The following is a 15,104-nucleotide window of genomic DNA, read 5'->3' on the forward strand; positions in this document are numbered from 1 at the left end:
CCTGCCACCCACTTGAGGATAAGAAAGACACATGGACACATTATATTAGGTTAATGGGCTAAAAAAGGCCACAACTTTATTGATTACAGCATGTGAGAGGTATTGGCTTAGGCATTGGATAAAACAACAGAGCGTGACTCCCCCCCTTCAGGGAGGGGTGAGTCTATTAAGTGTTAACCACCAGTGGGAGGAGCCTGTTGATGCAAATACAACTAAAAGCTCCCTCTGATGTCACTGGGGGTCATGCCATGGCCCTAGCCACCAGCAAGGGCGTCGGACAGGATCCACAACCGCCGGATTCCTTTACTGGAATACCCATAAAGTGGAGGGGTAGGCGATGGCCACACCCTGCCCTCCAACACACAACATTATTCCAATGCCTAACTGCCAATACCCAACAGTTGTGATGATTTGCTACGAGGTAGGCGAAAAACCAAGTGTCAGGTGCCAATTTGCCAGTTGGATAAAAATTCCCACCAGGCCCCCTTGGCCAACCAAGGCGACCAACCACAGGTCCATAGAATCATAGAATCATAGAGTTGGAAGAGACCACAAGGGCCATCGAGTCCAACCCCCTGCCAAGCAGGAAACACCATCAGAGCACTCCTGACATATGGTTGTCAAGCCTCTGCTTAAAGACCTCCAAAGAAGGAGACTCCACCACACTCCTTGGCAGCAAATTCCAATGTTGAACAGCTCTTACTGTCAGGAAGTTCTTCCTAATGTTTAGGTGGAATCTTTTTTCTTGTAGTTTGGAACCATTGCTCCGTGTCCGCTTCTCTGGAGCAGCAGAAAACAACCTTTCTCCCTCCTCTATGTGACATCCTTTTATATATTTGAACATGGCTATCATATCACCCCTTAACCTCCTCTTCTCCAGGCTAAACATGCCCAGCTCCCTTAGCCGTTCCTCATAAGGCATCGTTTCCAGGCCTTTGACCATTTTGGTTGCCCTCCTCTGGACACGTTCCAGTTTGTCAGTGTCCTTCTTGAACTGTGGTGCCCAGAACTGGACACAGCACTCCAGGTGAGGTCTGACCAGAGCAGAATACAGTGGCACTATTACTTCCCTTGATCTAGATGCTATACTCCTATTGATGCAGCCCAGAATTGCATTGGCTTTTTTAGCTGCCATAGCAATGTCAAGAACCAAGCAATGAACTATGGGAGGGAGGGAGGGTGATCTGAAGAGAAGCAGCCGCACAATGGCTGGAAAACGCTGCCGTGGCCACGTTTGAGCGGCTAAACCCTGCCCCCAAGCCTCCAGCCTCCCTCTGACAACTCCTCCCCTCCTTGAAGAGGAAAGGCTTTCTCACACTATTGCATTTTTAAAAGGTGAAACCAAGCTGATGGAGGAAATGTCCTGAGTTCAAGTGGGGGAAGGGCAGTGAAGAGCGATTGGAGGGGTGGGGGGCAGAGGTGCCAACTTGACTAAATTATTGGGGGGTAGGTAAGCCCTGCCCCACAAAATCGATCACATGAAGCAGTGCACGCACACCATCTGAATGTCAATGCCCATCAACCCTGGGGGGCCCAGCCCCCTAAAATATTTTATTGGGGGGGGCGAAGACCCCTCAGCTCCTAGGAGTTGGCTCCTTTGGTGGGGGGATACATACCAACGCAGTGACAGCCTGCAAAAGTGCAGTAAGTGATCACAAATGGCCTGCCTGCAAGAGCTCCTGTGTGCAATCTTTTCCCTGTCTCAACATCTTACCTTCCAACTGAAGCAGTTCACTAGGTGGGGAGGAGCCACTGAGAGCTTCCTGAGAGGGAAAGGGGTAGGGCACAGGAAGCAAGGAGGTTGGTGACTAGCAGATGCACTGGCGGAGCAAATCCAGTGCTCCTGCTGGCGAATTTGCACTGCGCCAACGTCCCTGCCTTCTCTCCCCTACCCCTCTCTCTCTCCAAGCTAAGCAGCAGTGACTCACCTGTTGGGAAATTCTAGCAGTGGCTCAACTGTATCTGCATTCCTCAAAATGGAAGCAGCGAGGCTCCCATCTCTTCATCCCTGAGTGGGAGAAAAGACACTCTAGTGCAGCCTTTCTCAATCTGTGGGTCCCCAGATGTTGTTGAACTACAACTCCCATCACCCCTAGCTAGCAAGGCCAGAGCTCAGGGATGATGGGAGTTGTAGTCCAACAACATCTGGGGACCCACAGGTTGAGAACAGCTGTGTCTAGTGCATGAACAGGAGGAAGAGGAGGAGGGAGAGGCCACTGCTGTCACCGCCAACCAGAAACGTGAAAGCTTAGAGCGCATGAAACACTGTAGGAGGTTAGTAGTGCGGTTTGGGAATCACCTAAGATAGGCCTTTGTTCCTGATCAACATTTTAAAAAGAATCCAGGGACCAGTTAGTTAATGCACAACAGATCCAGATATCTCAGCGTGGCATAAACTCCATGTGATCATCAGTGTTTGCCCAGCATGTTCAGAAAGTGTGGGCTTTCTCCTTGCCAGGCAAAGGGCAAATATGAAAGGATGTCACTACACTGATCAGTGAAAAAAGGCACTGATGACAACAAGGAGCAAAGTCTCCAATCAAACAAGCCTCCCACAGCCTCCGAGAGAAGAAAAAGTGTTTGCATCTTTTAAGCTTCCTGTTGAGCAACCGAAAATTCTTGGCTTGGTGTTCTGCAGCAATTTGGCCTGGCTGACGAGAGAGCAGACTGAATTTTCAGATATTGGCGCTGGACTCGTGGTGAAATACCATCCTTAGAAAATAAGCTGGTCTTTAAAAACAGGCCTTGACAGTTAAATTGCTTCATTTCACCTGTGAAAGCATTTGTCTCGATGCAGGGGGTAACTCAGCCCCAAATGTTTGATTGTCTTGTAAGAAAAATAACACCAACTACGCTTCATGAGAAAATTTCTATCAGTGACATAAGGTGAACAATAACATTCTTCCATTGACAGCATCTTAAAAAGCAGAGACATCACCTTGCCAACAAAGGTCCATATAGTAAAAGCTATGGTTTTCCCTGTAGTGATGTATGGAAGTGAAAGCTGGACCATAAAGAAGGCTGATCGCCGAAGAATTGATGCTTTTGAATTATGGTGCTGGAGGACACTCTTGAGAGTCCCATGGACTGCAAGAAGATCAAACCTCTCCATTCTGAAGGAAATCAGCCCTGAGTGCTCACTGGAAGGACAGATCCTGAACTGAGGCTCCAATACTTTGGCCACCTCATGAGAAGAGAAGACTCTTTGGAGAAGACCCTGATGTTGGGAAAGATGGAGGGCACAAGGAGAAGGGGACGACAGAGGATGAGATGGTTGGACAGTGTTCTCAAAGCTACCAGCATGAGTTTGACCAAACTGCAGGAGGCAGTGGAAGACAGGAGTGCCTGGCGTGCTCTGGTCCATGGGGCCACGAAGAGTCGGACACGACTAAACGACTAAACAACAACAACATTCACTTCTGACTTCAGCTTTGAGGTGGGAAACTTGCATTGGTGGATAGGAAATGGGGAGGGAGGTGGATATGATAGTTCTTGATTCAATCGCAGCCGCTATATAAAGTCATTAGAGCAGCAGACTGAGAAATGAATATTTTAAAATGTTAGAGCATGAGATTTACACAGAGAACCTGATTATTAATGCCGGTGAGATGCAGTAAACTTCCGCAAATTAAATAAATTAAATAAAATGCGAAGCAGCACAGGACTGTATAAATCAGCCTTTAGTACTGACTGAGTGCTTGCTTCGTTTGCCATAATTGCCTTTGCTAATGGCATAATTTGCCATTAATTCTCCATTGATTTGGGCAGTGGATACGAGCCTTTTTACTAAAGGTCAAATGCTGCCAAGAAAAGAAGACCAAGGGGTAAAGTTCTCTCCTTCACGGTCTTGTGACAAGTCGTTCCAGCCAATTCTGCATATTACCTGCTGTGGCTGATCGCAGTTCTCTTATGTCTCAGGACATGAGACCCTTTTAGCTACAGGTTCCAGGGATATAACTGGGTCTTTATTGATACAAAGCACAAAAATTCTACTGAACTATAGCCAGATCTGAAATATGACCTGGCTTCCATCAAAAATCCTTGGATGCATCACCCAAGCAAGAACATACATACAGTGGTACCTTGTTTCTCAAACACCTTGCTACTCAAACTCCTTGGTTCTCAAATGTGAAAATCCGGAAGTAAATGTTCCGGTTTTCGAATGTTTTTCGGAAGCCCAACATCCGATGAGGTTGTCAGCTATTGTTTCTGGGGCACCAGCGCCAATCAGAATCTGCGCCTTGGTTTTCGAACATTTCGGAAGTTAAGCAGACTTCCAGAACGGATTAAGTTTGGCGCTTTTGTTTTTGCTATTTATTTTGCATTTTGTTTCTGAGGATTTTTAGGTTCATTTGCTTTTGGGACTGTGTGGAACCCAGTTCAGTTACTGACTGATTGTGTAACTGTGGAAATGGATAAAAGCCTCCCATCCAAACAATGACTATCATCAGTGCAGGTAAGGGAAAAAATGAATTTTAATTTTTATCATGTACAATACTGTCTTATTTATTTTATAGTACAGTACATTGTTTATTGCTTTCATTTTATGGATCAATGGTCTCGTTGGATAGTAAAATTCATGTTAAATTGCTGTTTTAGGGGTTGTTTTTAAAACCCTGGAATGGATTAATTCATTTTGCATTACTTTCTATGGGAAAGCGCGCCTTGGTTTTGGAACGCTTTGGTTTTGGAACGGACTTCTGAAACGGATTATGTTTGAGAACCAAGGTACCACTGTACTGTGCTTTAGGCAATTCCCCTTTTCTCCCTTCTTACTTTCCCTTTTGCAGTGTCTTTGTGGCCACTTTTCCTTCCTCCTCACTTGGGAAATGTAGTGTTCCTGGATGTACTTACCTACTTGAGACTGAGGAACCATGGTGGATTTACGGTCGCACAAAGGGGAAAAAGGAAGCCCTAGCTCTGCTTCTTTGTCACCCTGAAGAAGAAAGAGAAAGAACAAAAAGAAGATTAGTACAAACCAGAAACGTAAAGGGCATAAGTCATGCTCTTGTTCACTTTGCAGCCATTTGCATGGGACTTGCACAGAAAAAACTCCCGGCGCACTGTGATCTTAGCCAATACATTGACACTGGATGCAAAAAGAGAGGTACATGTTGTCTGCTAGACTGCCTATAATTCCATCTGCTCATGTAGATTGCAGCCTAGAAGCAGAGATATATTCAGTGAGACTTTGGCTCTTTTTTAAAAAATAAGGGGCAGCAGATTTCTCCCTCTCTCCTTATTCCAATGTCCTATCGAATGGTGCTTTAGAAACGGTCGTGTGTTTCCAAAACAGATTGCCATAAAGCCTGAGGACATGGAGGGAGAGAGGCAAAGTTGCCAACTGACTTGTGGGAGGGGGGTAGAGACACTTGCCTTGGTCCACACAAATACTCCATCACAATATTACACATGAAACATGACTAATCAATGGTACAATGAGCATACTCTGGCCTTTTATGAACTACAGGAATGTTCTAAAGGATATTTAGCTGCAACCGAGCTTTCTGTGAAGAAATGAACACACTCCGGCCTGGTTCAGACATAACAACAATAGAATGCTTCTATTAGGACGAACTAGTATGAGTGATGGAGCTATATACTCTCCTCTTTGCACATGCAGGGAAGAGATTTATGCCTTCAGGACAAGCATGGGAGTAAAACAAAATGGGAAACTGTGATGTAGAACAAGCCAGGAACAAAAGCTTTAAATCTCCTCCCTTCAAGGGGAGGGAAGAATGTGAGCCCACAGCTCATGCTGGCTCACACCAGCTTACAGCAACAAATCATGCCCTGTTGTCACATCTGAACTGGGCATAGGATCCGCTATGTTATTAGGATTTTCATTGTTGTATTTACTGATCATCCGATGTAAGCACACAGATGCCTGTGTTGAATGGAGATGGATGAAACTCTTCCCTCCACATCTTTCTAAAGGACAGTAGACATTCCGCCTGCACAGGGGAGCCAACTTGGGGAGGTCACACGTGCTCCACAGTCCGGTTTTGAGGTCTCACAAGGCCTTGAGACCATAGAACCTTACTTCCGGTGGTGAGGCTTCAGAGATGCTCTCCAAGGCCTTGTGAGACTTCAGAAGTTGCGTTGAGGGCCCTGCAGTGTGGGTGCAGAGCACCCACAACAATTTTTCATGGGTGCTCAGGCACCCAGATTCCCCTATAGTTGGCGCCCCTGCCCCCACAGCAATATTTCATGCAATTGCGATGTCAACAAAGGCAGTAATAAAATGCTACCTACATATGTCCTACATAGCTGCCCTGAGCCTGGCCTTGGCTGGGGAGGGCAGGGTATAAATAAAATGTATTAGTAGTAGTAGTAAATATTAAGTGGCGTGCTACCCAAATAACATGGAAAGAAAAGCAGCTTAATTTTTGCAAGTTACCTGTCTGAAAAACTCCTCTAGCAGGGACATGGTCCAGCGATGATGGAGGTCCCATGCCTTGGCAGGATGACTGATGTCGGCTGTATGCAACATCAGCGATAAGGCTTTCGGTTTGTCAATTCTGCAAATGCAAACCGTGGTATAAATTAATTGTCATGCCGTAAGACTGGAAACCAACTGTGAAACAAGGAAATGAGGCTATTAAAACCTTTGACAGGCAGAGCCAACCCATTGTAGTTTTGCCTGCATCATTCTCCCTGTTGAGTCCTACAAGGGCAAGACTAAGAGTAAGGAGGGGGGTGATAGGCAGTGGTTTCAAGTAAGATTCTGGCAGGCGGAGCTGGCATTAGTGGCACAGTGCCCTAAAGCAGTGTTCCCTAACCTTGGGCCTCCAGCTGTTTTTGGACTACAATTCCCATCATCCTTGACCACTGGTCTTGCTAGCGAGGGTTAGGGTTAGGGTTAGGTAGCGATGGGAGTTGTAGTCCAAAAACAGCTGGAGGCCCAAGGTTGGGGAACACTGCCCTAAAGGACCAGCCACCACTGTTTTTAGTGCTTCTTCTCCACAACAAAGGGATGGATTTCTTTTATCCATGCTCAGTTTTAATCCTTGCCAATCTGGAACGAAGTGTGTCTGTGCGCATGTGTGAATTCACTTGCTGTGAAAAGAAATAGGCATGGACATGAAAGGATGCTGTCTTCCCCCTCAGAGAGATGCTTTTGAAGCTTGTTTAATGAAGTGGCAAAGTACCAGCTGGAACACAGCCCTCCCCTCCGCACAATGTCACAAGGTGACTCACCCTTCTGGCTGTTGCAACGCATTCTTCATGGCTTTGATTTGCTGGAAGTGACAGGACATATCTGTGGCCAACACCATCTCAATCACCAGAGTCCTAAATTCTCTTTTGGGTAGATATCCAGTTAAGAAGAGGTGGAGAAGAAGAGGGAGGGAGGGAGGGAGACAGAAACATGTAAGAAACACTTCTTTTGTTTCTCTATCTACAAATTATTTATCACATTCTCACTGTACACTCCGATGTGCGTCACTGAGTACTTCACATTATCTTTTTTTCCTGGGGCTTAAGGGCAGAGAGGAATATCTGCTGCAGATACCAGACCTGAAGTGAGCAAGTTAGTCAGATGATGTAGCCGCTCTTGCTAGGAGATAACCTTGACATCAGGGCACTCTGTTTTCTTTGAAACGCAAAGCTCCCGAATCACCAGCCCCTGTTTAAATTTGATGCTGAGCAGGCAAAAATTACACAAGGCCTAAATTTGGGAAGGAAAGAGGGGCTCCATCTAATAGGTCCAGATTTAAAAAATGAGGCTAAATTGTAGATTGTACTTGAGGACTTTATACAATTTCATTTCCCTATTATCTATACTGGGCACCCAGGGTGTGTGGGGTGTTAGGAGAGGGGTAGTTTCTCAGCTCCTTTTGTTGTAGTTTACGTACCTTTTCTCCCCACCCTGCACTTAGCTCGCACCTGTGACTCCTAGAATCTGTCCAATAAACACACAAAATGTAACAGGCTGTACTTTTGAATAAATAACGTACACTATTTATTGTATCAATTTGTAGATTTCAACAGAAGTCTCATAAAGTTCAACAAAAAAAGCAGAAGAGGTCCATACATGTATAAGTATCTATTCCACCTGTCTGTTCAAATAGTCCAATAATCTTCATGAAGGGTTGTTACAGTTCCACAGAATCCTTTCACAGAGTCTCAGACAAGGATTTCCGGAATATTAGCCTTAATATTAGCCGAAATAGATACTTATACATGTATCTATCTTATGCATGAACTGACTAGAGAATGAACTGATCCAAAGGATTAAGTAAAAATGGATTGTTAATTGGTGAAAGAACAGAACGTAAAATTATAGTATATTAAGATAAATCATTAGGATAGAAATAAAGATGGAAAGAATTTGCTGAAATATCTAATTGAATTAGAATACAAAAAAGGGAGGTGTGAGGAGGTCAAGGAAATAAGCAAAGGAAAGAAAGTTATGTAAAGGATTGATTTTTTTTTTAATTATCTGCATCTTTTTTCTGTTTTTTTCCCCTTTGTTTTTTTTCTGTTTAAATATGTTCTTAATTTTTTCTTTTTGTAACCTTTAAAATCTCAATAAAAATCTATTGGAAAAAGAGAGAGAGAATGAACTGATCCACTGGGTCTTCTGCTTTTTTTGTTGAACTTTATGAGACTTCTGTTGAAATCTACAAATTGATACAATGAATAGTATACCTTATTTATTCAAAAGTACAGCCGGTTACGTTTTGTGTGTTTACAGAGTATGTTCCACGTAACCATAGGTTTGTTGTTGTAGTTTTACGAATGTCCTAGAATCTGTCAGCATGTGACAGTGGCCACACCCTGGGAATGGCTTTGACTAGCCAGCTAAATCGGGTGAGGGTAGCCAATGCGTCTCAAACCCTCATTGGTTTAGGGGCTTCCCCTGCATGCAAATACAAGCTCTGGCAGATTGAGTGGATGAGACCAGAAGTGGGTCCAACGTCAAGAAGGTAGTTTATGCACATGCTCTGGAAGGAAGCTTGGGGCATCAGCCTGGGAAGGTAGCCCGTCTAGGAGAAGGACAACTCTGATCCTAAACCTAGAATCATAGAATCATAGAATCATAGAATCATAGAATCATAGAGTTGGAAGAGACCACAAGGGCCATCGAGTCCAACCCCCTGCCAAGCAGGAAACACCATCAGAGCACTCCTGACATATGGTTGTCAAGCCTCTGCTTAAAGACCTCCAAAGAAGGAGACTCCACCACACTCCTTGGCAGCAAATTCCACTGTCGAACAGCTCTTACTGTCAGGAAGTTCTTCCTAATGTTTAGGTGGAATCTTCTTTCTTGTAGTTTGGAACCATTGCTCCGTGTCCACTTCTCTGGAGCAGCAGATATCCAGCTGCCTTGCTGGATATCTTTTGAAGAAGAAAAGGCCAAGGAGTGAATCCTACACAAATCCAGAGTGAAGTCCCTAAGATAGTTGGATGGTGCCTTGTATGCCTTCTTCCAGCATCTTTTGCAGCCAAGCTGGTGCCAAAGATATTGCTCTGTTTTCCTTTGGTCCACTTCAGTAAAGCCAAGAGCAGCCCAGGATCCCCAAATACATTGCCCAGGATTGTGCCCTGTGGAGGTCACGTCGGTGCTACTAACACAGAGGTTTGACTTCACTCCCGGAGGCACACTCCATTGCGTCTTGAGGCAGACGGATGCCAACAAAACAATATTGGGCACCCCACATCTTGCCAGATATTGTGAGGTATGTGGGAGCCAGTCTCTTTCTCACCCTTTTCTGGGGAAAAGGGGTCCAAGTTGCAAGTTTATGGTAACTGATGCTAAGGCACTGTAAAGGTAAAGGTAAAGGGACCCCTGACCATTAGAAGAGGAAGAAAAAGAGTTTGGATTTGATATCCTGCTTTATCACTACCCGAAGGAGTTTCAAAGTGGCTAACATTCTCCTTTCCCTTCCTCCCCCACAAGAAACACTCTGTGAGGTGAGTGGGGCTGAGAGATTTCAGAGAAGTGTGACTGGCCCAAGGTCACCCAGCAGCTGCATGTGGAGGAGCGGGGAAGTGAACCCGGTTCACCAGATTACGAGTCCACCGCTCTTAACCACTACACCACACTGGCTCTCACATTAGGTCCAGTCGTGACCAACTCTGGGGTTGTGGCGCTCATCTCGCTTTATTGGCCGAGGGAACCAGCGTACAGCTTCCGGGTCATGTGGCCAGCATGACTAAGCTGCTTCTGGCGAACCAGAGCAGCGCACGGAAACATCGTTTACCTTCCCGCCGGAGTGGTATCTATTTATCTACTTGCACTTTGATGTGCTTTCGAACTGCTAGGTTGGCAGGAGCTGGGACAGAGCAATGGAAGCTCACCCCGTTGCGGGGATTCGAACCGCCGACCTTCTGATTGGCAAGTCCTAGGCTCTGTGGTTTAACCCACAGTGCCACCCACGTCCCTGTACTCCCATTTTAATTGAATGCTACTTGCTTAATTGAATGTTGCCCACCAGCAAATGATCTACAGCCACAGCTTACAATGTGTGTTGACTTGTTAATGCTGTAGCCCAGTTCACACCTAAAGCCAAATATGTGTGGAACAGATATTTTAGACTGCCTGGTGTCATGTTTAAGGTCATTAAGGCTGAAGTTCAATATTTTTGAACTCTCAGAAAGGGACAGGTTTTGCTTGGATTTGAGAAGAGCTTTCTCGATGAGGCAAAAGGCCCGTTTAGTCCGACAACCAGTACTCACAGTGGCCAGCCTGCAAGTGGAACCTGAGCACAAAAGCTCTTCTAAACAAAACCTTGTTGTTGTGTTGCTGAATGAGACTGCTTTCAGAAAATGGTGCTCTTGATTCCAGCATAGACAGAAGATTTTTCTATGGTTCTGTAGTATATTGAGGAGATGAAGAATTTTCAGTTTGGAATTGTTGCTTCAACAATGGCCACTGAAGACACCAGTCAAAACGTATTTGATATTGTTGAGAGTCTTTGAAATATGTCTCAATGAACTTTTGGGAATCAACACATTGTGTGAATCCAGCGTTTTGACAAGGACTGGTATGCATTTTTTACTGGAACTCAGATTCTACTTTGTCTTGTACCATTCCTGGAGTGGAACAGCTCCACTTGTCAGCACTCTGCAGAGCTCATGACAGCACCAAAGAAAAATGTAAATGTTATGTCTTTTAACATGATTTATGCTACAACTTTGACATAATTGCTTCGGTACAAATTGAGGACCACTTCTCCTCTCATCATTTGCTATCAGACTTCATCCTCTGCTGATCATCCATGTACCAAGATTCCCACTGAGTACACTTGAGGGGTACACTTGGAGCAAACAGGCTGACAGCCATCAAGGTCAGCAGGGATCCTTACCTCCAATCATCCTTTGAGAGGTTAGACAGGATATTCATCTCCTCATCATCTTGCAGAAGGCGGAACGCCGCACTGAGGTGATGATTTTCTAACACAGACCGATCATTGTAAAGAATGGCTGTATCTGACCTATAAAACAAAGATCCCATAACTATAAACATAGGTTGGAATTTTTATTCTTCCTCCAATGAAGGGAATATCTTTGCTTCACATTTCAGTATCTATTCATTGGCTCCAATTGTGTTATACTGGTGTGGAACAAATGAAAAACTGAGCTGAAGTACAAAATGAATGTACAAAGTGATACAAAAGGGACACCTATTCATGGCATTCAGAGATGGGGAGTGGTTTGTCTTTGTTCCAGAAGCAGCAGAGCTCGTTTTACTGGTGGCTGCCATTTTATTTACCCAGAATGCCTTAATAGTGTAATTTGGGGACATTTTAGGAAAATATGATGGCTGCCACTGGGGGGGGGGGGCTGCCATTTTTTTAAATGATAGCTATCATCTTTCTCTAGAATATTCATCTGGAAGATTCAATGCCTAGGGAATTATGGCTAAATAAAATAGCTGTTGCCAGAAATGACTGAACAAATGAGTGCCTCCATCAATGCCACTGCAAGCAGCGTAAAAGAAAATGGGGGAACCCAAGAAATATGGCAGAGAGAAGTAGAACAAAACAGGGCAGGCTGTCAGGAAAAATACATATCTTTATAGGGAGTTTTGAGACGATGTTATTTGTTGTGGTTAATGTCTTCCACTGAAAATAATTAAAAGTCTTTCTAGAATTATTTCTTCACAGTAGTATAATCCAGTAATTAGTAAAGAGCCAAGTTGTTCATAAACTCATCAGAAATTCAAAGTCTCTTCCTTTTTAGTATGATATTAATTAACCTTTTCACTCCATAATAAGTAGTATTTTTATTAACGATAAAGATCACCTCTGACTTAAACCAATGATATTTAATTGTTTAAGTCCTACTTAAACAGCAATTGAAAGGTAAGCGTGGTAATACTAATAAGGCTGAAATCATGAGACTGTTATTCAACTCTTAATCAGTTCTCACCACTTACTGAAATATTGAAAACCTTGCACTAAAGTTATGGAGGATTATTTTTCTTCATTATTAGCTCCAAAGTGATTAGCTCCATCAAACTGAACTTTTTTTTATTCCTTCTGATTTAAAGACTGGAACCTTGCATTGAAACATACACACACAGCTTTCCATAATATGAATGAACTATGAGCTTCTATTCATAACAAAATTAATACCACAGAGATCCCAAATAATCAACCTTATCCATTTCTCATTTAGTAATAGTTCAGTTCAAAACTTCCCCATTGGATTTTTTTCCTAAGTAATTTATTAACGTTTAAAGTCACACGCAGGCACGAATACCTTATTCTTTCCATCCATCTGTTAATATTTGCAGCTGCCATCAAAACCAGAGGTTCCATGTTATGCTCCTCCGGTGCTTTGAAAGTTTATTTTTTTTAAAAGGAACTAGTTCTAATTCATCTTGTCCTTGTTGTTGTACCACTACATTATGAATTTAAATACCTGACATTACGAGATCAAAATTTACCTAAGCCTAAAGAGACCCAACATATGAAATGTTTAAAATCAACTGGAAAATTGATTATAATCATTTGTGAAGAGCAACACTCACTCCTCTTTGGGGGAAAAATAGCCTCAGGATTTGGGAACAAAATGTGCCAGATTTAGGACTTGTAATCTGAATTTTTTCAACAAGAAGTATTAAATCAACATACAAGTATTTGTAGACTCTAGTTCAATCTGCCCCACACCCCCAAAGCAGTTTCATGTGGATATTATATGGACGCTTTGTTTTCATTTACGGATTTTTCTTATTGTTTCTTCCTTCACAACTTTTTGTGCCTTTATCAATGATTCTGAATGGACTTACCGTGTCTGAATATGAAAGTTGTTTGTGGTTCCAGTGTGCTCATAGTCGTGGATGGCAGCAGCAAAGATCATAGCGAAGATTTCCAGCTCTGTCAACCAGTGCTAAGAAAAAGAAAAAGATTTAACATCAGTTAGACCACATGACACCCCTTCCAAACTTTGACAGGTGTTTTGTTTTGTAAGGCATGTTCTACCTGTTAGCCTAGAACACTACACTCTGGCGCACTTTTCACTGCAGACCTTCCATGATCTGAGGCAGTTGGCTTTGCAACTTTGCTACTAGAAATTCTTTTAAATGAATTATACCTGGGGTTTTCATTGTGCAAATCATGCATTCTACCAATGACCTACAGCAGCCACTTATGCATTGTCAAAAAAAGAAGACTAGAGATTGTTTATGGTAATTTAGAAATGCAATACATCTCACCATAGTGGGGATGACTTTGCTCAGGTGACCTATGGACCTGCTCATTCTGCTATCTGGGTGCTAACTACGGCTTCCAGGCTCACTCATCTCTCTTCTTAAAGTAAAGGTAAAGGGACCCCTGACTGTTAGGTCCAGTCGTGGACGACTCTGGGGTTGCGGTGCTCATCTCACTTTATTGGCCAAGGGAGCCGGCATACAGCTTCTGGGTCATGTGGCCAGCATGACTAAGCCGCTTCTGGCGAACCAGAGCAGCGCACGGAAACGCCGTTTACCTTCCCGCCGGAGTGGTACCTATTTATCTACTTGCACTCTGATGTGCTTTTGAACTGCTAGGTTGGCAGGAGCAGGGACCGAGCAACGGGAGCTCACCCCATGGCGGGGATTCGAGCTGCCGACCTTCTGATCGGCAAGTCCTAGGCTCTGTGGCTTAACCCACAGCGCCACCCGTGTCCCAGCTCTCTCTTCTTATCTTTAAAATCAGATGTGGACCAGCTGCTTTTCAAACTGAAGACATTTTCAGATGTCACTGGGCAGCCCTTCAAATATTGAACTGCCCTATATAAAGTAGGACCCTGGGCCATGAAAGCACACCTTTCTGATCCACAGTGAAATGCAAAATGTGTTTCATTTAATATATATATATATGTGTGTGTGTGTGTGTGTGTGTGTGTGTGTGTGTGTGTGTTTCAATTAGATTACAGCCATCCTTTTCATACACATCAATATTCACCACAAACAATTTGACACAATAAACATTCCAGCGTTTAACATGTATGCATAAACAAAAAAGAAAATAAATATTATGTTACTTATTTTGTTGTTACTTTGTTTGCACCAGACTTCCTTCCACCTCGTACTTGGGTCCATGGGATTCTATGTTATATGCCTTTCCAATTGTATCTAATATTCTATTTACCATCTTTTCCACTGTTTCTACTAGGTATCTTTACAAGAGTCATTCTAGCCCAGTCAAAATTTTTTTAACAAAATTAAAAACATTTTTTGGCAGCTGTATAGAAAAGAAATACAAAATGTATTTCAGGTTAGGTCATTCACCATTACTAAATTCCTCATAGAGGAACGTGTTACAAGCTTTTTTAAAACAAAAACCTGGGACTGCGAAACATAATTCTCGCGGGCATAGAGAACAGGTTTTGCTTTTTTTAGAAGAGAAAATTATCTGTAGTTTTTTACTAGATGGCGAGGAGAATAAAGAAATTGTCAAACAAAAGGTTGGAGGGGGGTGAGGAAATAAAGAATTACAATCTTCCACAGATTGAGCTACTAAGCAAGGCATTTTGAATCGAAACAAAGGATTTACTATTTGTGTAGCGGAGGGGATGACTAAGAAAAGTTTCCACATCGCAAACTGAATTAATGTGTTGAAAACAGCAAAGAGAAATATGGCAAAAAGAAGAAGAAAAAGCAATAATTTCAT

General features: G+C 43.3%; 1 protein-coding gene and 1 long non-coding RNA gene across 5 annotated transcripts in view; one reads left to right on the top strand and one right to left on the bottom strand.

Annotated features, from left to right (window-relative positions):
- Nucleotides 1–15,104, top strand: part of LOC307199701 — a 401,509-nt gene that overhangs the window by 270,514 nt on the left and 115,891 nt on the right. The window lies entirely within an intron of this gene.
- Nucleotides 1–15,104, bottom strand: part of PDE1C (phosphodiesterase 1C) — a 280,403-nt gene that overhangs the window by 37,389 nt on the left and 227,910 nt on the right. For all 4 annotated transcript variants that reach the window (XM_079947551.1, XM_079947553.1, XM_079947552.1 and 1 more), the window contains 5 exons: nt 13,241–13,341; nt 11,313–11,441; nt 7,201–7,302; nt 6,401–6,521; nt 4,855–4,936 (listed from right to left, as the gene is read on the bottom strand). In XM_079947551.1, coding sequence (XP_079803677.1) covers nt 4,855–4,936; nt 6,401–6,521; nt 7,201–7,302; nt 11,313–11,441; nt 13,241–13,341 — 535 coding nt within the window. The remainder of the gene's footprint in view (nt 1–4,854; nt 4,937–6,400; nt 6,522–7,200; nt 7,303–11,312; nt 11,442–13,240; nt 13,342–15,104) is intronic.

Source organism: Podarcis cretensis (genome assembly GCF_951804945.1).
Source record: "Podarcis cretensis genome assembly, chromosome: 12".
NCBI lineage: Eukaryota > Metazoa > Chordata > Lepidosauria > Squamata > Lacertidae > Podarcis > Podarcis cretensis.